The sequence below is a fragment of the Gorilla gorilla genome, chromosome 2 (assembly GCF_029281585.2).
Source record: "Gorilla gorilla gorilla isolate KB3781 chromosome 2, NHGRI_mGorGor1-v2.1_pri, whole genome shotgun sequence".
Taxonomy (NCBI): Eukaryota; Metazoa; Chordata; class Mammalia; order Primates; family Hominidae; genus Gorilla; species Gorilla gorilla.
The window spans coordinates 162,584,156-162,608,395 of NC_086017.1; the positions used below are offsets into that span (position 1 = coordinate 162,584,156).

General features: G+C 40.5%; 2 protein-coding genes across 12 annotated transcripts in view; one reads left to right on the forward strand and one right to left on the reverse strand.

Annotated features, from left to right (window-relative positions):
• MED12L (mediator complex subunit 12L) overlaps window positions 1-5,128 on the forward strand; it is a 348,784-nt gene extending 343,656 nt beyond the window's left edge. For all 7 annotated transcript variants that reach the window (XM_055382979.2, XM_019023183.4, XM_055382977.2 and 4 more), the window contains 2 exons: window positions 2,176-2,257; window positions 4,627-5,128. In XM_055382979.2, the coding sequence (XP_055238954.2) occupies window positions 2,176-2,257; window positions 4,627-4,679 (135 nt within the window). In that variant the 3' untranslated portion in view covers window positions 4,680-5,128. The remainder of the gene's footprint in view (window positions 1-2,175; window positions 2,258-4,626) is intronic.
• Window positions 5,129-8,386: 3,258 nt separating this feature from the next.
• Window positions 8,387-24,240, reverse strand: part of IGSF10 (immunoglobulin superfamily member 10) — a 109,103-nt gene continuing 93,249 nt past the window's right edge. For 4 of the 5 annotated variants that reach the window (XM_004037854.5, XM_063704295.1, XM_063704296.1 and 1 more), the window contains 3 exons: window positions 16,810-21,153; window positions 14,873-15,773; window positions 8,387-10,450 (listed from right to left, as the gene is read on the reverse strand). In XM_004037854.5, coding sequence (XP_004037902.5) covers window positions 8,542-10,450; window positions 14,873-15,773; window positions 16,810-21,153 — 7,154 coding nt within the window. In that variant the 3' untranslated portion in view covers window positions 8,387-8,541. Of the gene's footprint in view, window positions 10,451-14,872; window positions 15,774-16,809; window positions 21,154-24,240 lie in introns of those variants that run through there. The other variant, XM_063704297.1, reaches the window with a different exon arrangement.

The following is a 24,240-nucleotide window of genomic DNA, read 5'->3' on the forward strand; positions in this document are numbered from 1 at the left end:
GTGTTTCTTAGTAAACTGCATATGTTCAGATTCCAAAGCACATATCTGTCTTAGGACTTTGGATAAGAGATTGAGGACAGTTACAGCTAAGTCAGGAATAAATATGCTAATAGACACATAGAATGTCTGGAACAGTACCTGGCACATAGTACAATAGTTTCCCCAAGTAAGCATAAAAACTATTGAATAGAAAAGAATACTAACATTTCCATATAAATGAAAGATTGATTTTTATTTTTTACTCTTGATTTGGGCAATGGAAAAAAATGGCAAGCTGCTGCTTCTCTAATTTGTATTGGGGAAAATAGTAACATTGGTGGAGGGAATAGTTCATTAGTTTTGTGGATCTTTCTTGTTATTAGGAAAGTTGTGGGAATTGAAGGCTCTTAGAATTAGTCATTCCATCAGTTGCTACTGAGCACCTGCTGTGTGCTTGGCAGTACCGGATATTACAGATACATCAGTAGATATGCCAAGCCCTTGTCTTTCAGTCACTCACTGTCTAGTGGGAGAGAAACAGTTGAACCAGCTGTCATGCCAAATATTCGGTTTTGAAAGTATCAGCTTGGTCATGCCCTCTAAATAGAGGATAAGACAGGATTGCCAGATAAAATACACGGCTCCCAGTTAAATTTGAGTTTCAGGTAAACAATGAATAACACTTTAGTGTATATCCCAAATACTGCATGGGATATACTTGTACTAAATGCAGTATTTGTCATGTGCAATATTTGGGACATGCTTGGAACTAAAACATTATTGTTTATTTGAAAATCACATTTAACTGGACATGCTGCGTTTTTATTTGCTAAATCTAGCAACTGTACTTACAATCCTGGGCTATTCTTGACAAGCTCTGAGGAGGAAATAGATGTTGCACTGGCGTTGGGTAATTGAAGAGTCTTTTTCAAAAGACAAATTACAAAGGTATGGAAAACCAGCTGGAGGTGATGGCCCACTCACTGACTGCCCCTGATCCCAGTGGGACAAGAAGGGGAGAGAGGTAGGGAGGCTACCTGACAGAAGCTGCAACCTTCCCAGTGTGGGGCGTGGCCAGCCAGCAGAGACTCACAGAGGAAAATTGGCAAAAACAAAACTTCACTCTGCTCCCTCCCAGCCTCACTGTGCTCCTATGCTCCAGTCTCCTGGGAGCACCTCCTCCCCACCTAGAAGTCGGAGGGCAGAGGAGCCAGCCTTGTTGATGCCCTCCACACAGGCAGCCTGGTGAGCACACGGAGAGTGGGCACATGGGAAACAGCCAGCTCCGTGCTGGTGTATGTGCCTGTGTCAGAACGCCTCGTTTATGACAGTGACAGACCAGGAGGAGAGAAGAGGGTCGGAGGAGGAGAGAAGGGGAAGAAAGAAAAGGAGAAAACGGTAGTCTGAAATTTGAAGATCAAGATAAAAAAGTAAATTGGCACTACCAGTGATTCTAACCAAAAGTAATTTTGCTTCTGGTAGATGCTGCTTTTTTTCCTCTTTGGAATAACCACAATTTCTTGCATCAACTTAATAGATAGAATCAGGGCATGTGGTCCCCTATATTGTGCCTCTCACCTGATTCTTCCTACAGAGCCTGTATTTGCATGGCCCTGGGAATTAGCACTTTCTTAAAGTTAGTGCCTCACTCACTCATCCTGCCCAGGCCCGGGCTCTGAGGGTGGGATTAGCGAACCTTCATCCTCCATCATATGGGGAGGATATAGTCCCAAATGAGCCCTAGTCCTAGGGCACCACCCTGCCTCACCAGATTATTTTCTCCCATTTGTGCAAGGCACAACCTGTAGTCCTTGAACAAATCTTCCAACCAGAGAGCTTTCATTTTGCCAGTATTAATATCATGATACTCATGAGCTAGCTGGTGAAGGGTGAGATGACCAGGATCTTTGAGCTGCTGAGCTACGTCTGTAGTGTGGAGTTCTTCATTGGGGCTCTTCAAATAAATGCCAACTAATAACCTGGAGCGTGGGTTCCTGAATAGATGGGGTACTTCATATGTTCACCAGATGTACAACAAGGTGTAGATGAAAATTAATCCACACACAGTTGTCATAGCGCTTTTTTCGTGAAGTGTTGAGAAGTACCTTACAGACTGGCCCTGCGAGTTAGTCTCTGTTCTTGTCTGTGATTGGCACCATGGAATGATTTCTGTCCTTTCTCCTGTCGCCATTACAGTTTCCCAGGCAAGGCTTGCAGCAGACCCAGCAGCAGCAGCAGACGGCCGCCTTGGTGCGGCAGCTCCAGAAGCAGCTTTCCAGTAAGTACCCCTGTGTGTCATGGAACAGACGGCTCCCGGAAAATTAAAAATAAGCCAGCAAAACGTAAAGTGGCGGCTCTCCCAAGATGATTACCATCTTCCTCAGTACAATGTTCATGTTATTTGGTTTAGCCCAAGGTATTTTCATTCTGTCTTCGTTTGGTTTCGGCTTGAATGCTTCCTTTCCTGGGAAAGCCCCAATTTTTCTCAAATTCAGTGAAGATACTTTCTTTTTGCTTCCACCAGAATCTAGAAATATTTCTTCTCATTGGGGGGGACTCCTATGGAATCAAAGGTGTCCTTTGTTTAAAGCTGGAGAGTTCAGGGAGCATCAGCTAATGCCCTTAATTATACAGATGAATAAAGTTAGCTGGCCTCCCGAAGATCTTCAGATACAGGGAGGCCAGCACTAAACTGTGAGACTGTGAATGTTCTTACCACTGCACCATCCTACCCTTGTGATAGTGACTCATAAATCAAAACCTATAACATCATAGACAGCATGGTCGAGACAGTGTTTTCTCCCTAGTAATCTTGCCTGTAGTGCTGGTGTGGTGTTTTTGTTTTGTTTTGTTTTGTTTAATGTGCTGCCTTTCTAGAGAATTTACCAATAGCCCATTTCATCATACCTCATCTCAATGCCAGCAGTGTGCTCCCGTGAATTGAATCACCCCTGGGCTGGTGTCATAGGACAGAAAATCCTTTTAGAAATGGGAGCAAGCTCCCTGTGATGCAAAGAATATTAGCCTGGAAGTCAGAAGACGTAAATTTTGGTGTCAGCTTGGCTGCCATTGTCTGGATCGTGTAGTTTTTCCATCCGTGCAATGAGTGAGACTAGCAGTTTCCTCTTGGTCTTGGATTATGTACTTGTGAGGTACCAGAGTGAAGACCAGTTTGTGGTGAAGGCAGTGGTGCAGGTCTGGTAGCCTGCTGAGACATAAGGAAACAGGTCATGTAATTACTGAGGGGCAGCTTGGTTTTAGTCTTAATTTTCTGCCTGGCTGCTGTGTGAGTTGATTTTCTGACAGAGGGATATCCCTCTTACACCTTAGTGTCTCTACCAGTGGATACCCAAGATTTTTTTTCTTCTTTAAAAATATTTTCCTCTTATGGCCTCATTTAATGTCAGTTAAATCAAGTAAATCTTCATTTCTAGCTACTGTTTACTGTTTAATAGATCTGGTCTATTAAAACACATTTGTAATTAAAATCTCATTATGTTTCACTAATTCCAGAATCCTTATTCTTATAGAAAATACAATCTTAAGGCAGATTTTTTCTTCTAGTGTTTAGAAATAGGTAACTATGATTTTTATAAAGTGGCATCTGTTTGGGGAAAGATATCTACTCTTAGTTCCTGTCTACCAGAGCTCAGCTTTTTGTTAAAGCCATCATTTATGGAGGACTTTCTAGGACCCAGGCACTAGGTCTTTCCATGTATTGATTTACTTTATTTTTAACCCACCCTGTGAGATTATGTATTATTACTGTTCCCACATTACAGATGAGGAAACAACTGAAGAACGGGAACATTGACTAATTTGCCCAAGGTTTTTCAGCTAATAGAGCTGAGACTTGAACTCAGAAGCATTCCTTCCAGAGCCCACCTCCTAACCACAGTATATACTCAGCTGCCTGATAAGCAGTTATGCCAGACTCCATTGTTGAAGGGTGGTGACTAAACTGAGCTGCTCACCACACAACTCCAGAGGGCTCCTTTGATAGCATGGCCCATGTGAATGGGGCCTCCGGATTTGAATACTCCAGAGTTAAACAAGCAGTAGCTGTTTCTAAGCCCATGTCATTTTTTGGTATCTACTGACCATTCCTTGTTTCTGTATGCATGTGCAGGCATGCATGTCTACATAGGCACACGCTTGCGTCATCACACACGGACACTCTTGCGCCTGCATATACTCTTGCACAGTTCTGTTGTACATACCTTATGGCTATTTGCAGAAAATTGCCCAGTTCCAATCTAATTTTTTCTTACCAATTATGTGTTAAAGTAGAATTGCTGACTTTCATAAGCATTTTGAGAACTTTCAATGTTTTATGAAACTTTTACTGTATTCCTTTTGAAAGTTAATACCAAGTAGTTTAGTTCAGAGGGAGACACTCTGGATGGGCCAGTAACCTAAATCCTGCGGCCTTGCATTGGCAAGTGTGGACTATGAATAAAGGTGTCCCCTCTGCGGGGTGGTACTTGAATCCCACCACAAGGGTTTTTCAGGGCAAGGATAGTACTCTCTGGCCATTCTGTTTCCCTGTACCTGCAGCTGGTACTGAGAGCAGTGACAAGAGGGTAGCATCCATCTGTGCAATAGTTTTGTGTCTGTAATTTTGGTTGAATTTATTTTTCTCCTTAGGCAACCAGCCACAGCAAGGAGTGACTCCGTATGGGCATCCTTCACACTTCTGAATCTGCAAGAGGAGAAGACATAACGTTTTATGTTTGCACTGAAAAACAGAAAATCAAATTTAATGCATTAGTCATCTTAAAAATGTCCCTTTTTTTCATTTCTTTGACATTTTACTATATTTTATGCTACATCTCACACACAAAAAAAAGGTGTTTAAACAAAAAGCCAAGGAGAAGTTGTGGTTTGATTTTGTTGAATTCACCTTTAAAGTAGGTTTACAAATGTGAATCATGCAGGCAGGCCTACTCCCGGAAGAGTGTGCTAGCAGACCTTTTGAAATTGGTGCTTTTTTTGAATCTCACATTTCTAGAAAGAATGGATTATGATGGATCTAAGGTATTTATGTATTTCATTCATTAATGATGATGTTGTTTTTTTTTTTTTAATTTTATTTTCCAAACTGTGCTGGACCAAACTACTGATTTGAAAGGCATGTCAGATCTTGACAGAAACATGGCCTGTTTATTCTGCATTCACCTGTGATGGTGAAACGGACATTTATTTGCATCGCTCTAATTTGAAATGTTTGTAATCTCATAAGCACTTTATAAACTTTGTTCTTATTTATGTAGGACTTTTCTTTGCTTTTGTTGTGGTCAAAAGGTGCTGAAACAGATTGTTGCTTAGTACTTAAACTTCTTAAACCAAGAACCTAAACCAAGGTTTCTTTGAGAGCCGCCCTAAGATGTGCGGAAACCTGTTAGAAGTAGCTGTACTCAAATTTGTTTTGAGGCAAGATCATTGATGAGAGTCATTGTGAAGGTACAACATGTAAATCCTAAAGGCCTGAAAGAACTGCAGTGGAATCATCCAACTATTTATTGCCAGTTTTGGTTCTCCTGAACCTTATGCCACCTTAAGGGGAAAAAAAATCCAGTAGCTGGCTTGAGATTCCAGTGCTCACACTTGACATGGTTTCCAGAGAATCTGGCCCCAAAGTCCAGAAGGCTCTGGTTTTCATAAAAGGTGTATTTGCTGTTTATTTTGTATGGTAAGTATTTGCTCTTTTGAATTTAATTATTACCGTCAGTGTCAGTCTTGGTTGTGTATTGCATATACTGTATTTATAAATTGGTGCAAAAAGCACAAGTAAATTATACATCAAATTTATTATAAAGAAATAGTAACTATTTTAACTTTGTTCAAGTATGTGGTAATTTGCTCCTATTAGAGTAAAAAAGAAACCAGTAAATTATCAGTTTGTGTAACTTAAGAGTATTCCATATAATATTTTTTTAGATTTAGATGCATAAAATTTTGAATGTGAAAATTGCAGGGCATTTTAAAACATATGTGGGGGATATTTTCCCATGTTCTCTGTTATTTCATTTTCTTTTGCCATATGATTTTACATATAATATAGTCAAGCATACTGTGAATAGACTTGTCTATAATGAGCAGACCATGTAAATCTACTTTTTTAAAATGTAGCTAATACAACTTTAGTAGACATTTTCTTTTGCAAATCATTATCTATAAATAATTTATATCTTCCTAGGTGAGTTACTCATTGCAAAGTTTGACTCATGCAAATGACCTCAAATACATGTCAGCTTACTTTGCTGTGGCAACATCCATGTGAACTGCTTTGTACACTGTGAAAATATTTCACTCCAGCCTGCCCATTTTGTGTTTACTCTGGGCTGGAAAAGACTTTGCCAAAACATTAAAAACTATTCTTTTCACTAAGTTAATAGTCTATCTGCTTTCAGAAGATGTATCTATCTGTACACATTTTTGCTGGTTTTGTATATCAGATTTTTTCCTCTCAAGACTCATACTTAGATAAGCTAATGAAGTTGTTTTCTTCAAAGTAATATATCTATATAATGACTGCATTGGCAAAACAACCGAAATGTGAATGTTGTGCCTAGTGAGTGAGTCATGTTCCATCATTGTTATTTCTTTCCAGATTTCTTTGCCAGTTCAGTTTGAACCATATATTTTGTAGCTCAGCATTGCAAACAACAGTAATACTGTTTTAAGAATGAGTGTTATAATTGCATAGCATTTGTATGCACTTTATACTTTGCAGAGGTGAGTTAAATTATTAATCATTTTGCACATGAAAGCTGTGGGGCATATCTTTTTTCTTTTTTTAGGTGAGGAAGTTATGCTACGACTCTAATTCCGCTACGACTCTAATTCCAAGATTCTATTGAAAGTTGAGGAATGCTGTTTTACCCCTGCGCATTATAAAGAAAATAACTAGAATTACTTTAGTTTTCAGATTTTCTCCCTGTTAATTCTGTATCTTGAGAGGTTTCTTTTTTTTTTTTCTTTTCTTGCAAATGCATTCTTTTGCATTAAGATGGTCACAAGGTAAAGCCCTGTGGCAGAACCTGGTACTTTACCTTACCAGAGGAAATTACCTTAGAATAAGATGGAGACCCCAGCTCCCCCTTAAAGACCTTGAAATCAAATGGAGTCAGCTATACCTATCACAATTCTTGGATATAAGAAGCCCATAGACTCTCTTGTTTACACTGTAGGCTTTTTCTTAATAGGGTTGCATTTGTCATTGCATTTACCCTTCTTGGCCTGGGCCTGGAAGTAGAGGAGATCAATTTCAATGCGTATCTTTGACCACTTCCAGCCACAGGGTACTAACATCAGACATAAGTTGCAACCAGGTCACATTTTAGGCTGAGATGGGGCTAGCTGAAAGTCAGTGTGATGAAAACCCAAGGGCGCTATTCCACATGTCTCAAATGATTGGCAGGGGCTAACTTATTAGTAATTCTCGGTTTTGTGCACTGAGATATCTAAGACCTATGGCATTTTTTTCCCATTTATAAAGCTCCTATAATTCTTAAGTACTAGGTGAATGTTTGAATAGATGCTGGAGAAATTACACTGGAAAACCCCACCCCTAGATTTAGATAAGATCAATCATTTAATATTCCCCAAATTAATTCAGGTTGAATTAAGCATGTAATATAAATTCAGTGAATTACAAAAACACAACATTTTGTGTAGGATTGATCATATTTTAAATACAGTGAAACTTCATTATATATAATAGATCGAGACCCTCCCCAAGCATTTTCCCATCCCATAAAGAATTAATGAAATGAAATGCTTATAGAGCAACGATTCCTGCTCAGAAAAATTTCCTTATAAACAGCTCCAAACCAGGGGTGCCTGAGCTAGATTTTAAAGTTATAAAGAAGTTTCATTGTATTTTTAAAACCTTTTTAATGGGTGTATTTGGACAAAAATAACCCCCTTTTCACATTTTATGATGTGCAGGTATTACATTGCTTTTTACATGTGGAAAAGTGAGCCTGCATTTATTTTTAAATGCAGTTATTAAAACATTTTTGTATTCCCCATCAATGAAAATTTTCAGTGTGAACAAATGGTGACTCATAAGACAGTTCAGTGCTTATTTTCTGTAGGTTTTAGCAAAAAAATTTATAAACCACAAAATATTTATACATCAGGATGGTAAATTTACATAAATATTGCAGATTTAATATTTTCCATTGTCTCTGTTCTGAGTGCCATGCTTGTAACATTGATAGGAGGTGGACACTAGGCAACTGGTATTAGAAGTTCATTTTTTTACTGAAAAATTCAGGTACATTAGCCATTTGTTATTTTATAGTGGACCGTTTCAATGTTTATTGTTATTTGTTGGCAAAATAAAAGTGCCTTAAGTTAAAAGTTTGTTTTGAGATCCATTAAAGAAATCAGTATCATCAGTTCATAATGCATTTATTTACAAGTCCTTTTATTTTGCATGTTCATTGTAAATTTAATACTGTAAATGTATTCAAATTCATTTACATGCCTATGGCTGCCTTTGATTAAACTTCCAAAAAATAAATTCTGCCCAGATGTTGACTTTATTTCATGTCAGATTACTTGAATATACGTTGCTGCATAATCACTACCAAGTGGGTTCTTTGCTGTGCATTTGTATATCCCAGAATCGGAGGCTTGGGGATTCTGAATGACTAGGGTACCTTGTAAGTGAAGCTGCTCACTTCCATGTGTCCTCTCTTTACTTGCCGTTGAGAGAAGGGAGTGGTCAGGCATCTCCCACGTGATTTCTGGCTTGGGAACTCCCAAGGCCACACAGTGGAGCTGAAAGGCTGCCCCTGTCCTGGTGACAATACTCCTGGGTGGACGATTTGTAATTCGGGGAGAGTAGGCTACAATCATTACTGGAACAGTAATCAGTGTATGACCAACACTATTTTGAGCCTTACAGATATAGTTTCCTCTGTCATAAGCTGTTGCTTCTTTAATGACTAAGGTGCCATTGTCATGCAATATGTATTTCCCATTAATTTGAGGCCTGTCTACTACATAACCACTTGGCATAGTCCATTTGATATTTGGCTTAGGGATCCCATCAGACACACAATGCAGTGATAGAGATTCTCCACTGATGCCTTTTACTGTCCCTGGTGCATAGGTAAGAATAACTGGCTTCTGGCCGATTTCTAATATGACTAATTTCTCAATATAGCCAACTTTATTCCTAGCTGCACAGCGATATTTTCCTGCATCTTCCCGAGTTGTTTTAGAAATGATAAAAGAACCATTGCTTGCTATCAGATACTGATAACTCTGTGGTCCATTGGAAAATCGTGTGCCATTTGGTAAAATCCAGATTATTTCAGGTGGTGGGTTACCATCAACAGAGCAATTCAATGCTGCGGACTTTCCCAGCTGGGCAACTATTTTTTCATTAAATGGATTTCTAAATGTCGGTCTCCTCAGCATTTCCAGTACTTCTAACTGTACTACCAACACGCTCTCTCCACCTTCATTTCGGGCCACACAGATAAAATCGGCTGAATCTGAAAGCCTCACATTCCTAATTTCCAAGGTTCCATTTTTATGGACTGTGATTCTGCTTCCATAGTATGGGGCAGTGAGGAAAATATTGTCTGGCATGATCCACATGACTTCAGGAGATGGTGTCCCTTCAGCTCTGCAGTCAAAGTGTTTTTTGGAATGTCTCACAGCTGTGGCTTTAATAACAGTTCTGTTTGTATACAGACCATTGATTAATGGAGGTTTAGAGACCACATCCAGTTTGTACATTTTGGTGTCATCCCCACTGGGATTTCGGGCTACACATACGTACTCTCCAGAATCGAGCAGTTTCACTTTGTTGATGGTCAAAGACCCATTGGCATGAAATATGTACCTATCAATGGAGAAGGAAATCATGTCATTGGAAGGCAGCAACCAAAATATTTTTGGTTTGGGATCCCCAGTGACCTCACAGTCAAGGACAGCTGTGTCTCCAGCTTTGATTCTCTTGTTGGTTTTGTTACTCTGCCTTATCCGGGGAGCAGCCGTTATAACTGTTAAGTGGACCTTCATTTCATCTTTCCCTAAGGTGTTCTGGGCATAGCAAGTATAATCTCCTTCCTCTGCTACCCCAACTTTGTTGAAGTATAAAGTTCCATTGTTGAAAAGGGTATATCTCCTAGTCCTGTGGCCACTGTCATCGGCTTGCATTGCATTGTTGATCATGGTTCCATCGGGCAAACTCCAAGATATCTCTGGCACTGGGGAGCCGGAAGCTTTGCAATCTACTTGGAAATCTTTCCCATGGAGCACTTGCTTTCTAAAATACTGCTTGTGGTCAATTTTGGCAGGTTTCAGTCTTAGGCTGACATGCATCAGTATCAGATCATCCCCCATTTTGTTTCTTGCCACACACAAGTAGACACCACTGTCTTTTTCTGTTACTGATCCAATAAACAGGGATCCATTAGGGTAGACGTGGATCCAGCTGCCCACTCTAAAGAGAAAAGAGATTCATTTGAGTGTGCAGCTGTTAGCAATGAGGGAAACTGTTTTACTCAGGATTGCCTCCCTCTGCCCCAGCTTTATTGAAGCACGACCAATGAAAATTGTGTATCTTTGAGGTGCAGAACATGACATTTTGAGAGAGATATATATACATTTTGAGGTGTGTGTGTGTGTATATATATATATATATATATATACACACACACACATATTTGAGAGATATATATATTTTGAGATATATATATACACACATACATTTTGAGATACATATATATATAGAGAGAGAAATGACCACGATTAACTAGCATATCTATCACCTCATAGTTACCTGTTTTTGTATGTGTGATTAGCTTTAAATTGTTGCAATAAAAAATAAAATTACTATCAGCTTATTGTCTTCTAAGCCATTTGCTGAAAGATGAAATTATCTAACTGAACAGGTATAATTTAGTGCAAGTAAGTATTTCTCAGATGGAATTCAAATGAATCTCCGTTACATAGTAATTTTTTTAAAAAAATCTTAATGAAGATGCACATGCTAGAAATATGGGATTTCTAGACACCATGACTTCCTTGACCATTTCACATACCAAGTAAACTAATTGGATCCACAAACATGGTGATTTTGTAATATATATAGGTAAACTCAGTTGCTCAGAAAAGATACCAGATGATACTTTCTAAACAGTTATTAGTAACAAAACAATTACTGAATCATTTGGTTAGAAAATAAATTCTACTTTGGCTGGGCACAGTGGCTCACACCTGTAATCCCAACATTTTGGGAGGCCAATGTGGGCAGATCACTTGAGGGCAGGAGTTTGAGACTAGCCTGGCCAACATGGCAAAACCCCATCTCTACTAAAAATACGAAAAATTAGCTGAGCATGATGGCACATGCCTGTAATCCCAGCTACTCGGGAGGCTAAGGCTTGAGAATCACTTGAACCCAGGAGGCTGGGGTTGCAGTGAGCCGAGATCGCACCACTACACTCTAGTCTGGGTGACAAAAATGAAACTGTTTTAGAAAAAAAATAAATTTTACTTTGTTATAAAAATACCAACGCAAGATTCCTTAGAAGGTTGTTGCAGCATCTGCCCTCTATGGGCAGCTGTACAGTGACTAGTTTTTGCACTAGATTGAGCTGTGTGGAATACCATTTTTCTCCAGATGTAGAGTGGCTGCACAGCCTGTCATTACCAAATTTAACCACCAGATGGCAGATCTTTCCTGGTAAAACTAAATCTACTTTTTTAGACCAGTGGAGACTCAACTGGTGCTAAAAGTGCTATCAGGGATACCTATATGAGAAAACGTCTTTCTTATTTTTAGGCAACATGGGCTAAGCAGGTAGATAAAACTGGAGAGGAAAGTAAAAACTGTTTTCATAGCATAAGTGCTAACCAAGTCAAACAGCCTCAAGTCATTTCTCTCTCTCCTATTTTCTGTTTACTTATTTATATTTTTTTGAGACAGGATGTCACTCTGGAGCCCAGGCTAGAGTGCAGTGGTGAGATCACGGCTCACTGCAGTCTCAACCTCCCAGGTTCAAGCAATCCACCAACCTCAACCTCTGAGTAGCTGGGACTACAGACACACACCACTATGCCCTCCTAATTTTTTTATTTTTTGTAGAGACAGGGTCTCACTGTGTTGCCAAGGCTGGTCTCCAACTTCTGGGTTCCAGCGATCCTCCTGCCTTGGTCTCCCAAAGTGCTGGAATGACAGGCGTGAACCACCACACCCAGCCATCAAGTCATTGTTATTCTCCAGCAAAGGTAAGTATGGAAAGTATTATAGTAAAATATTAGAGAAAGTTTTTTTTTTTCCCCCAAGTATGGAAGGAAGTTCTCTGGCATATAAACCAAGGTAAAATCAATACAAATATGCCTAAAGGAAGGGAAACTGCCAGGTGCTTTGCACTGGTTGTTTAATCTTGAAGTAATTCCCTCACTATACAGCTGAAAAATTGGCATTTAGAGAGTTTTAGCAACTTGCCTTAGGTCACAGGGCTGGTTCTCAAGCCTTATGCTTTCCACCATGCTGTACTGGCATTCTTTCCTAATGCTTTCTAAAAGTATTGGTTCTTAAACTTGGCTAAACATTAAAACACTTGTGGAGTTTAAAATAATAATGATGTCTGAGTCTCACCTCCAGAATTTGACTTAATATGTGTGGAGCATGGCTTGGGCATCAGGATTCTTACAATTTTCCGGATTAAAGGTTTCCATGTGCAGCAAAGAACCATTGTTCTAACTTGGTTCTCAATGAAGATCCCTCATCAGCTGCATTAGAATTACATGGGCCGAGTTTAAGATGCGTATTTCCTGGCTTCGGTTTCCTGAAATTCTGCTTCAATAGATCTCGCCAAGGATGTAGAAACCCACTCTTTAAAAAACTTCCCAGCTAACATAAACAATTAAGTTTGAAAACAAGTGTCAAATTTTAGCAACAAAATCACCTGGAGGGCTTCTGAGAACAGATTGCTTATTAAAACAAAATCAGAGCTCCTGATTCAACAAATTCCCAGACAATGCTAATGCTACTGGTAGGGGGTCTTCCCTTGGAGAAAAACTGGCTTAGAGTGATATCCCCTGCACCCAAGATCTGATGCAACTGGAGATTGTGACATATAAGAGACAGAACTATTGATGTTTCTTTTTATAAACTAATATTTTTGAGAGAGATAATTTACTTTTGAAAATAGAAGGTTTCCCAGAGTGGAAGACAGAGTTCTTAATAAAGATTAATGCAGAGGCATCTTCAGCCTCTCCAAAGCACAAAACTCACATTTCATAACTCAGCATTTAAAAATTCTAAATCTAAACAAATTTCAATTTAATTTAGGTGATTTTTTATGACATTTGAAAAACTTGAGAATTAACATTTACTTTTGAACTAAAGATCACAAGTTAAATTTATTAGCTGTATTCAGTATCAACTCGTGTCATTAGAAAAAAATCTTCAACTCCTAAGCATGAGTACAAATTCACATTTACTATGTGTAATTTTTTTGCATGGATGTTTTCTATTAATGAATACACAGATATATAAGATGGAAATTCTCATCCTCATTTTTTGTCATGTAATGGAAAACCATTGTGTAAAGTCATAAAAAAAACCTCATAAGCTGTAATTATTGATTTTTGAAGATATAATTTATATAGAAAGCCAGCTATAAAATGAATATTGAGGCCAGGCGCGGTGGCTCATGCCTGTAATCCCAGCACTTTGGGAGGCCGAGGCGGGCAGATCACGAGGTCAGGAGATCAAGACCATCCTGGCTAACATGGTGAAACTCCGTCTCTACTAAAAATACAAAAAATTAGTCGGATGTGGTGGCAGGTGGCGGGTGCCTGTGGTCCCAGCTACTCAGGAGGCTGAGGTAGGAGAATGGCGTGAACCTGGGAGGCGGAGCTTGCAGTGAGCAGAGATCATGCCACTGCACTCCAGCCTGGGCGACAGTGCGAGACTCCGTCTCAAAACATATATATATTCATATGCCTATAACAGACCAGAGAAAGTGTGTATTTGTATATATGTGTCTCATCACATCAGAATGCGGGGGCCCTGAATACGTTTCACTTGGTGGAGGTCTTAATATTGTGACTTTCACAAAGTACTTTGTAATTTTAGGAAAGAAAAAATTAAGTACTGATTATAATGAAGTTTAAAATGTCGAATAGGGGACTCAGACGAGTAAAATAACGGAGTGTCTCTCTCCAGAATCTCCACTGCATCATAAAAATTCCCTTCTCTGTTTTGTTTACAGAGAGTATGAATATATTTATACAATTACTATTTTTTTTTTTTTTTGAGACAAAGTCTCACTCTGTTGCCCAGGCTGGAGTGCAGTGGTGCAATCTCGGTTCACTGCAACCTCCGCCTCCCAGGTTCAAGCAATTCTCCTGCCTCAACCTCCCAAGCAGCTGGGATTACAGGCGCCCGCCACCATGCCTGGCTAATTTTTTTTTTTTTTTTTTTTTTGTACTTTTAGTAGAGATAGGGTTTCACCATGTTGGCCGAGCTGGTCCTGAACTCCTGACCTCAGGTGATCCACCTGTCTCGGCCTCCCAAAGTGCTAGGATTACAGGCGTGAGCCACCGTGCCTGTCCTACAGTTACTATTTTAAAACTGTGCCAAGTATGGAGATAAATGAGATTTTTTTATTCTGCCTAAAATATAAAAACCCTAAGAAGTTGACCCTTTGAGTTAAGCGTGTGAAAAGAATGGTTTTTGTATTCAAATGATCTCAAAAGATTAGTTTTTTTCGAGAGAGTTTCCTTTATGTCCAAAGTCTATGTGTACTCTAAAACTGCTGCTAGCCTCACTGTGTCACTTTTTCCATTTCAGAAGTTGTACAGCTAAATAGATAAAGCAGATAATTCCAACCCAAAGGTATAGACTTACCTATGCTGCTGGTCGACCACAGCCTTGGATGGTAACCTCCACATTATTTGGGGTTTGGGCTCCCCAGTGGCTGAGCAGTTCAGTAGTAATTTGTCCCCAAAATTCACTTCAGTCCTTTTCTGGGATGCAGATTCTATCCTGGGGCTGGTCACTCGCTCTTCCATTGTAAGCATTACTACTCTTCGCTCCGAACCAGTGGAACTGGTAGCAATGCATTCATAAGTGCCCCTGTCTGAAGAGGCTAGGTTTCTTATATACAAAGTCCCATTTGAAAATAAGAACAACTTGGAATTGGTAAACTGTAATGGTTTCACTTCAGTGCCATCAGAGAGGACCCAGTAAACGCTGGGCTGAGGAGTTCCTTTTGCAGTACAAGGCAGTTTTAAACTTTCACCCCAAGTGCCTACAATGACTTGCCTCCTTTGCTCTAGAATAACAGGTGGTGCTGCAATGACTTGTATTTTAACCAGCAGTGAATCCTGGCCACCTGGGTTGCTGGCCACACATTTGTAAAAGCCACGGTCATAAATACTGAGATTGTGGATGACCAATGTTCCGTCAACCATCACCACAGCCTGCCTACTTCCCTGGGATGATTCTGAGACAACTGTTTGGTTTGCAAGAATCCAGGTAACTGTAGGGCTTGGCCTACCTTCTGCTCTGCACTTCAGTTCCACAGTGCTTCCGGAATGAACTGTGATCTCTTTGGTACGTCTCTCCAGGATCCTGGGAGGATAGGAAACCACAGACAAGGTGACGTGAAGGTGGTCTGTGCCAAACAGATTGGATGCGGAACACAAGTACTGTCCGCGGTCCTGAATTTCCACCCTCTGGATGGACAGGGTACCATTGGGGAGAACCTGGACCCTGCTATTCTGTTTCCTCTTAGATAAATCAAGTCCTGAGAAGAAAAAAAGAAAATTATTGCTACAGGTCATCAAAGTTTAGATAGAAAACATAAAGCTATCGTTTTTTGGGCTACTAAGAATACATTTAAATTAAAATGAAAGCCCAGCCCTATGGCTCACTTGTATAATCCCAACACTTCGGGAGGCTGAGGTGGGAGAATCACTTAAGCCCAGGAGTTCAAGACCAGCCCTGGAAACGTAGTGAGACCCTGTCTCTACAAACAAAAAATAAAATATTAGCTAGGTATGGTGGTGTGCACTTGTAGTCCCAGCTACTCAGGTGGCTCAGATAGGAGGATCGCTTGAGCCCCTGGAGACGTGATTGTACCACTGCACTCCACCCTGGGTGACAGACCAAAAAACAAAAAATTAGGACATCTAGTCTTCAGATGCTAAAATTATTCCTGGATTATTTTATTTTATTTTATTTTTATTGAGAGAGTTTCACTCTTGTTGCCCAGGCTGGAGTGCAATGGCACAATCTTGGCTCACTGCAACCTCTGCCTCCCAGGTTCGAGCAATTCTCCTGTCTCAGCCTCCCGAGTAGCTGGGACTACAGGTGCCCACCACCACACCCGGCTAATTTTTGTATTTTTTTTAGTAGAGAGGGGGTTTCACCATGTTGGCCAGGCTGATCCTGAACTTCTGACCTCAGGTAATCCACCCACCTTGGCCTCCCCAAAGTGCTGGGATTACAGACGTGAGCCACTGTGCTCAGCCTGGATTTTTTTATTCACATAATTTTACTTTAAAAGCCAGATGGTTCAACACAATAACCATTCTCTCTTTTTCAAATCATATTACTTTGAATCAGCTTTTGAGGCATTCCAAAAAATGTTCTTAGTTAACATATTTTAAGCCCTTCTGATGAGTGAAAATATGCCAGTGTCAAATGAGGATATTAATAGTTTCTTTGTCTTAGAAAAATTTGAAACTGATATTAATTCTTTGGATGTTTAATCCCAAAACATAACAATCTTCTTCTTGTTTTCTAACAAAAACTAAGTGTAAAGAAAAAGTTTCAAATACCTGATGGGACTCTGGTCCAATGAATGGTGGGCAGGGGATTTCCAACAGCTTCACAGGGAAGAAAGGCATCTGAGTTAGCTGGAATAGTAAAACTTGCAGCTTTTCCTCCAACTATTCTGGGCTTTTCAAATATATACCTAGACAAAGAGTCAAAGGGAAGGAGTTTGGAAGTTGTTGCTTCTTGAACTGGTTTCTTATCAAAGTCACTCTTCTTTGTATTCTTCTGTCCATCCCAATCTGAAGCAAGAGTGGTGGCCTCGGACAGGCCTGTAGTAGCCAACATGCTTACTTCTGGCTTTTTGCCTTTTTCAGCAATTTCTGAGTATGGTTTGTGCCAAAACTGGTTTTCTGCCCAGGGAGATGGAGTTAATTTAGAATTCTGTGATTTAACTGTTGTTAGTGCTGGCATGGGAGTAGAATGTAACAGATTAGAGTAGATGAAGTGAGTGGTTCCAATTGCGAACTTGGCATTTGGGTGAACCTTGGGAGATGTTGCAACCTCTGCTACTAATTGCTGTGGTTTACCATTGTGCCTTGAGGATTCGTGCAGCTTGACCACTGTATTTGTCATAAGCCCAGAAATGGGAGTTGCCACGTTGTCAGTAACTGCTCTCTGAGTAAAGGGAGGGGAGATGGGAACTGGCATTAGAGTAGCACTGCTGCTCAGGAATGGTGGGATGGTTGAGTGTCTAATGATTGCTTTCCTAGTTGTGGTACTCTGGTGTGATTTGCTGGACAAAGTTGTTTCAGAAGCAATTGTGCTCTTCAAAGTCTGAGTACTTGCTTGGGCTAGTTCTTCAATCACATCTGTCAGATTAAGAGTTCTTGAATGAAAACTGATTGTGCTTGAAATCCCAGTTGTGTTTTCTGGTGGGGAATGAGTGACTGCAGAGACACTGGGCTTGACTGAAGTTTCAGCTGTGGTTAGAACAGGAGGTGTCATAGCAGTGGATGTAGTGAAGCCAGAACTCTGGTCTGGAGAGATGTTTGGGTCAGTCCTGTTCTTCTTTTGAGGCTCCTGTTCTCTTTGTATTGTTTGTGCTCTGGATCTCTCTGTTTGGGTTTCATAAATGATGACAGATACAGGGAAGGTAGGAGTTGTTGCTGGTATTGCTGTTTGCGTTGATATGCTTTTTGTACTTGAGTCTTTGCTTATAATTCTAAGAAGCATAGGGTTAAGGGGTGGCAAGGGAAGCTCCTTCTTTGTTGGAAGACTTCCAGGATTGTGTGTTTTGGTCGTAGTGTGGTGAGCTGTAGTCAAGGTATTAGATGGAATTTGCATCACACTTGTTGAAAGTGTGGTGAAATGGAAAGGGGAGACTTTGTCTCTGGGTAAAGCAGGAGATGTTTTAGGAAGCATCACAGCTGTGCTTTTTTGTAAACTAACTTTATGTTGATTCCTTAATCTGCCTTTTGGGTTATGGTTATTTACAAAGTTCTGATGCCAGGGAATTTTCCTTCTTGAAAACCTTGTAGTGGCTATAATAGTCATTGGTGGCTTGGTGGTAGCACCTGAACGTGACAGTGTAATCACTGAATCTCTTTTAGCTTCATTGGTGCTAGACACACGTGGGTAACTGGCGTTTACTTTGTGAGTTTTTTCCATGGGTATGGATGTTGGAGCATATGTCATGACTGCACCAGTTGAAGTCACTTGGGAAATTTCAGTACTGAAATATTTTATTGTGGGTGTTGTTTTCTCTACATTGGGTTTGTTCTCAAGTAGTAATAGTGGATTCTGGACTAGAGTTGTAGACTCTTCTGATGGGACTCTGGCAATGTCAGCTTTGGGGAAGGTGATGGGAGCAGCACTTGGAAAAGACAATGCTGCTGTGGCAGTGGTGAGCCTCTCCCTGGGAAGACAGGACAGACATGTCACATTGAGCACTGTGGCTGAGAATGCAGTAGTGCTTTTTTCAGAAGAACCTCTGGTTGTTGACCTGAAAATGCTGTATCTATGCCGTCGCAGAACTGGAGTTCTATATGGGCTGATAATCCGCCCCCTTCCGCCAATTTTCCTCTGCCTCCCAAAGCGTCTGAACAGCGGGATGTTAACTGTACTATTTCTAGGGATTGGAAACTGAGAATGAGCAGCTGTGTGTGGATCTGAAGGGAACGTGGAGGTGCTAAGTATTTGAGTAGTGTGAGAATAGAAGTGATTGCGCCTGGGCTCACTGACTTCTCTTACAGATGTCTGATGACTATTTGTGGTATTTACTGACTCTAACAATAATTTGTTGGTGGTGCTACTAAGCATTTTGACATTGACATCTTTGATCATAGTCCTCACTGTTATTGGGGGTCTACTTTGGAAATGCTCTCTTCCTCTTCCCATCTGGTCAGAGTCCTGAAATTCATTTGCTCCAAGTAGCAGTGGAAAGACAGTGGATGAATGTTGATTGGTTGTGCCTTGTATTTGGCTTGACATGGTTGGGTTTATATTCTTTGACATGGCTATAGTTTTAATAGCAGTAGACAGTTTGAAATCTGTGGGTTCTTCAGGTGGTAGTATTTGTGAATTCACAACAGGAGAGAATTCTGTGCCATAATTTATGTTTGTCATAGGACTATCAGATATTGTTCTGGAGTCAGCAGTCACTGTCCTTGCTGGAAGGTTCGAAGCTTTAGTGGCCAGGACCATAAATTCCTCATGTAGAGCGAGCGTGCCTGAGGAATCGTCTTCTTCACCAGGTATGTTTGGGAGTTGGGTGACCATTGGGGGTGGGCTCACTGTGGTATTTTCTCGCTTGTCTGGCACAGCATTCTTTTTAGCTTTCTCCAACAGTGCCGCCCAATGTTGTGGGTCAATTCTCCTAGCAGAGGGAGGGAAATGCCTCCTATTCTCCCTAAAACGTCGATGTGTTGAATCTCCACGTCGCTGGAGTGTTAATTCCCGATAGTTGTGCCTCTTACTTGTGCTTGAGGTGTGTTTTCCAACCTCAGCCTCCATCAGAGCAGATGTACGGAGCTGTGCACCTGGTGGCTCCTTAAGATGAGCAATAGGATTGGACTCATCAAGTCCAGATCCCTCTGTTTCTCCATCATGCTCCAAGGGCCTTTGTCCTTTCATCTTGACTGAAACTTGGAAAATCAAAAAATCAACCCCTGATGGGTTGGCTGCCACACAGTGATAATAACCTTGGTCTTTCGGGGTGACCTGTAATATTCTTAATGTGCCATTGTTAAGAACTTTCTTGTCTCTTGATGACTGATAGAGCACATTGTTTCCTGGAATAACCCAGCTAATAGAGGCATCTGGGATACCAGAAGAATGGCATGGAAGATCAAGTGTTTCACCAGTGAAAACTGTGTGATGAATCCCATTTTCCTGATAGGCTTCGACCAAAGGTTCTACCACAGTTATCCTATAGGTGAGAATATCTGCATCATCATAATTGCTGCTTATACAGTGATATACGCCTGTGTCAAAACTATCAGCCATCTGGAGTTCCAATTTTCCACTTTTGTCTATTAGGATCCGTCCGTCCTCACTGACATAAGGGGCTCTCACTTTACTTCCATCAGCTAGAAGCCACTCCAAGTGTGGGGTGGGGTCTCCTTGGCCTGGGCAGTTCAGGCCAATGGTTCCACCTACCAAGACAGTATGTTCCAGCTTAGTATTGTTATCCCTTGAAATCATAGTCCATTTGTGTTTCACTGGCCTTATCTCTGCTCTTGGTAAAGTGATTTGAGCATCACTGGAGTACTGGATCTGTAATGTACTGAATGTGGTGGCAGTTCTGTTCAGCTGCAAGGAAATTTGGTCTTGCATTAACCAAGAGGGATCTGCTCTGAGATCTGCCTCTATGTTGGTAAAAATGTCTTCAGGCTTAGGAGCCACCTGTTTATATTTGTAATAGAGCTGCGGTGTTTCACTAAGCAAGTGGCTCCTTTCTAGTATCAGAGGAGAATCACTGTACAAAGCCAAAATTTGCCACACTGGCTGAATGTGACCGTAATCTACGTTGCACACCAAAAATGTTGAAAATGAAGTATTTAGCACGATGTAGTCATTTTCTTCAGTGAATGCAATGGGTGATGTCCTTGAGGGCTTTTGAATACTGCAGACCATGTTAGCTTCATTTCCAGACTGATCTGTCATATTCAAAGTGAGGGAGCCAAAGGGTGCCATGAAACCTTGGGGAGAGATGAAAGCAGAACTACTGTCTTCCAGAATAGTCAGGCTCTTTGATTTCAGGGATGAGTCAATGGTTGGCTTGGCACACTGGAAAGCTGCAGCTGAGACCATAGCTAATGGCTTGCCTTTAGAAGTCCTAGGGTTCATGCAAAGTGGACACTGCTGAGCACTAGAGGGACTTCTATCTTTTTTGCATTTTATTACATCTGGGAAAAAATCACAATTGAGTTATCAGTTGTGACCTCTTTATGAATTGACACAAACATTTTGAAGAAATAGCTTTTGCTAGAAGCTGAAACAATTTGGAAATTTTAGTGTTCAGTGGAAAGTTTTCTGATTTTTTGCTTCTGAATTGATTTTTTAAAAAGCTATGTCTGTATACCCTGCTACAACATAATATGCATAGACATAGGATTTTGTCTATCTTATTCACTACAGTATTTCCCATGTTCAGCAAATGCCTGATACATATTTGGTACCCAGTAAATATTAGTTGAATAAGTCATTTTTTTTAATCTAGGGAAACAAAATGATATGCTCGTGTTTGTCAGTTTTTATTGATAACAGTTTAGTTCTATTTCTTCATTTTAACATTTTCAGATGGCTACAGGACCTCATTGTTCTTTAAAAGATAAGCTGTTTATTAAAGGATTATTTATAATTCCTTGGGTATCATTAAAAAACCCAAGTTTATTTCCATTATCCAAAAGAATATTGACTGAATTACAGGGTACCTTGACCTGGTCTAGCTTAGTGGCAACAGGAATTAAGCAGATGGACACAGGAGACAATGAAGAAGGTAGAACCAATCAATAGGAGGTGAGGATTGACTGAATACGGACAGTGACTAAAAGGAAGGGTCAAGGAAGACTCCGTTTTATGACTTTGGAAACTGGATGGTTGATGGTTCCCTTGGATGAGGTAGATGCACTAGAGCAGGTTCAGGTTTAAGGGAGGGGGGGAAGAACATTTTGCCAAGGCAGTGGGGAGGCTCATTAAAGGTCTGACATTCTGGCGAAGTCAGAGGTTGCAAGTCTTACAGCACTAGGACCAGCATTATAAGGACCAGCATTTCTAAGTCATAGGTGCCTTGTCTTTCAAATATTTGGATATCACATACCATTTAAAAGCTCTGCTCTGGTGAGCCTATTTAAAATGGCTGGTCACTGGAATACTTGGTAAGAGGTATAGACTTTTCCCTTACACAAAATACAGCCTGAGACATCCATGCTGTTCCATATAGTAGCTCTTATATGATGCACTGGACATGGCACTTAACAAAAGCATTGTACTTCTTAGAAGATCTAATTTGTCAGAGTGGCTAGATAGGGTCAAATCTCCTTCCCATGTGTGCACATGTCCTCTCAAAGGCTTAAGAAACTCACTCTGACCAAGGACACCAAACTCTTCTGTGTGTACTACAGTGTGACATGTAACGTCACAGATGCCTGACCAGTGGGCATTCTTCAGCAAATTTTATAGTCTAAACCTATGCAGAGGAGGTGGCTGGCAAGTTGGGAAACCTTTGAACAATCATAAGAGTTGCCTCCTGGCTGGCCACAATAGCTCACGCCTGTAACCTCAGCACTTTGGGAGGCCAAGGCGGGCGGATCACCTGAGGTTGGAAGTTTGAGACCAGTCTGACCAACATGGAAAAACCCCGTCACTACTAAAAATACAAAATTAGCCAGGCATGGTGGCTACTCGGGAGGCTGAAGTAGGAGAATCACTTAACCTGGGAGGCAGAGGTTGCGGTGAGCCAAGATCACACCATTGCACTCCAGCCTGGGCAACAAGAGCAAAACTCTGTCTCAAAAAAAAAAAAAAAAAAAAAGGGTTGCCTCCCCATCACCCACTTACCAACAAGCTGTATTCCTTTACCTACTTATCAGTACCCTGGGCTAAGACAACATGGCAGACTTCTGGCTTAATGAAACCTCATCATAGACTATGCTCACACTGTGGCATGCTTATTATTGCTTGCACTGAGCCAGAGTTAGCAGGCCTTGGACATCAGGTATTTTGCCTCAAATGCAAACCTGACCACATCACCCCCATTCCCTCCATCACACTCGGTTCCAGCCCCATGGAAATCTTTTCCATTCCTCAACCCTGCCTGCCATGCCCCATTGGCTCTGGCATACGCTGTTCCTTCTATGTCCCGCACACTTGGTGTCTTTCATCATGACCCAAGTACTTACCAATCATCCTTCAGAACCCAGTCTGAACAGCACTTCTTCTGGGTGGGCTCCCTGTTTTATAGTCTCTGGGTACCTTTCACTTCTTATATCCTACTTTTTCATTATTCACTATTAGAATGACTTGTTTACTTATCTGTCTTCCCATGAAACTATAAACTTCATTCTTGTTCATCTGTATGTCCCCAGCCCTGGCCAATGGATGCTCAGGAAAGATCAGCAGAAGGAAGAAAGGCAGACAGGCAGGCAAGAAAAAGTGCCTAATTCTATGACCATGTTTTTTTGTTTGTTTTTTCACATTTCAACTTATAAATTGAGATGTGCCTTACAATTGAGGATGTTTTACAGTAACAACTGACAAATTGGCAATCAATATAGCTATCACAGCTTGTATACCTATAAAGACTGTCATAGCTATTGTCATTGCTTTCCATTGTATCACATGTATTGGTGCTACGACATATATTAAATTTGCCTTTAAAATGTTTCAATTAAGATTACACTATGATTTAGCATAAAAACAGGTTGTAAAGTATGTAAAAAAGAATGGAAACAGAGCAGCAGAACATAAATTTCATATTCATGAAATAAATGCTCATTAGAGAAACAGCCACAAATTCATTTTATAGAAATGCTGCATCAACATCTTTGCGGAATCAAAGAATAGAAGATACCCACAAGTAGATAAAGGAGTGTTACATTTAACTACTGAGATCAGTGCAAAAGGATTGCCTACCACATGCCAAGTGAGGCAACTGAAGCCATGAACAACTGTCGAATCTCTTGAAATCGATGAAAATTTTTCAAAGCAGAAGAGGGTTGATGTGACTGACCCATGGGTCTTGTAAACATTATTAAGTCATCTCAGTCAGAAGGATAACACTTGATTATTAAGACTGAAAGATGTGAGCCCCTATGGGTTTAATTATTTTACATATATAGAGTTATGAATTAACAACAGGGACACATTCTGAAAAATGCATCATTAGGCAATTTTGTTGTGCAAACATTATGCAGTGTACTTACACAAACCTAGATAGTATAGCCTACTACACACCTAGGCTATATGGTAAAGCCTACTGCTCCTAGGCTACA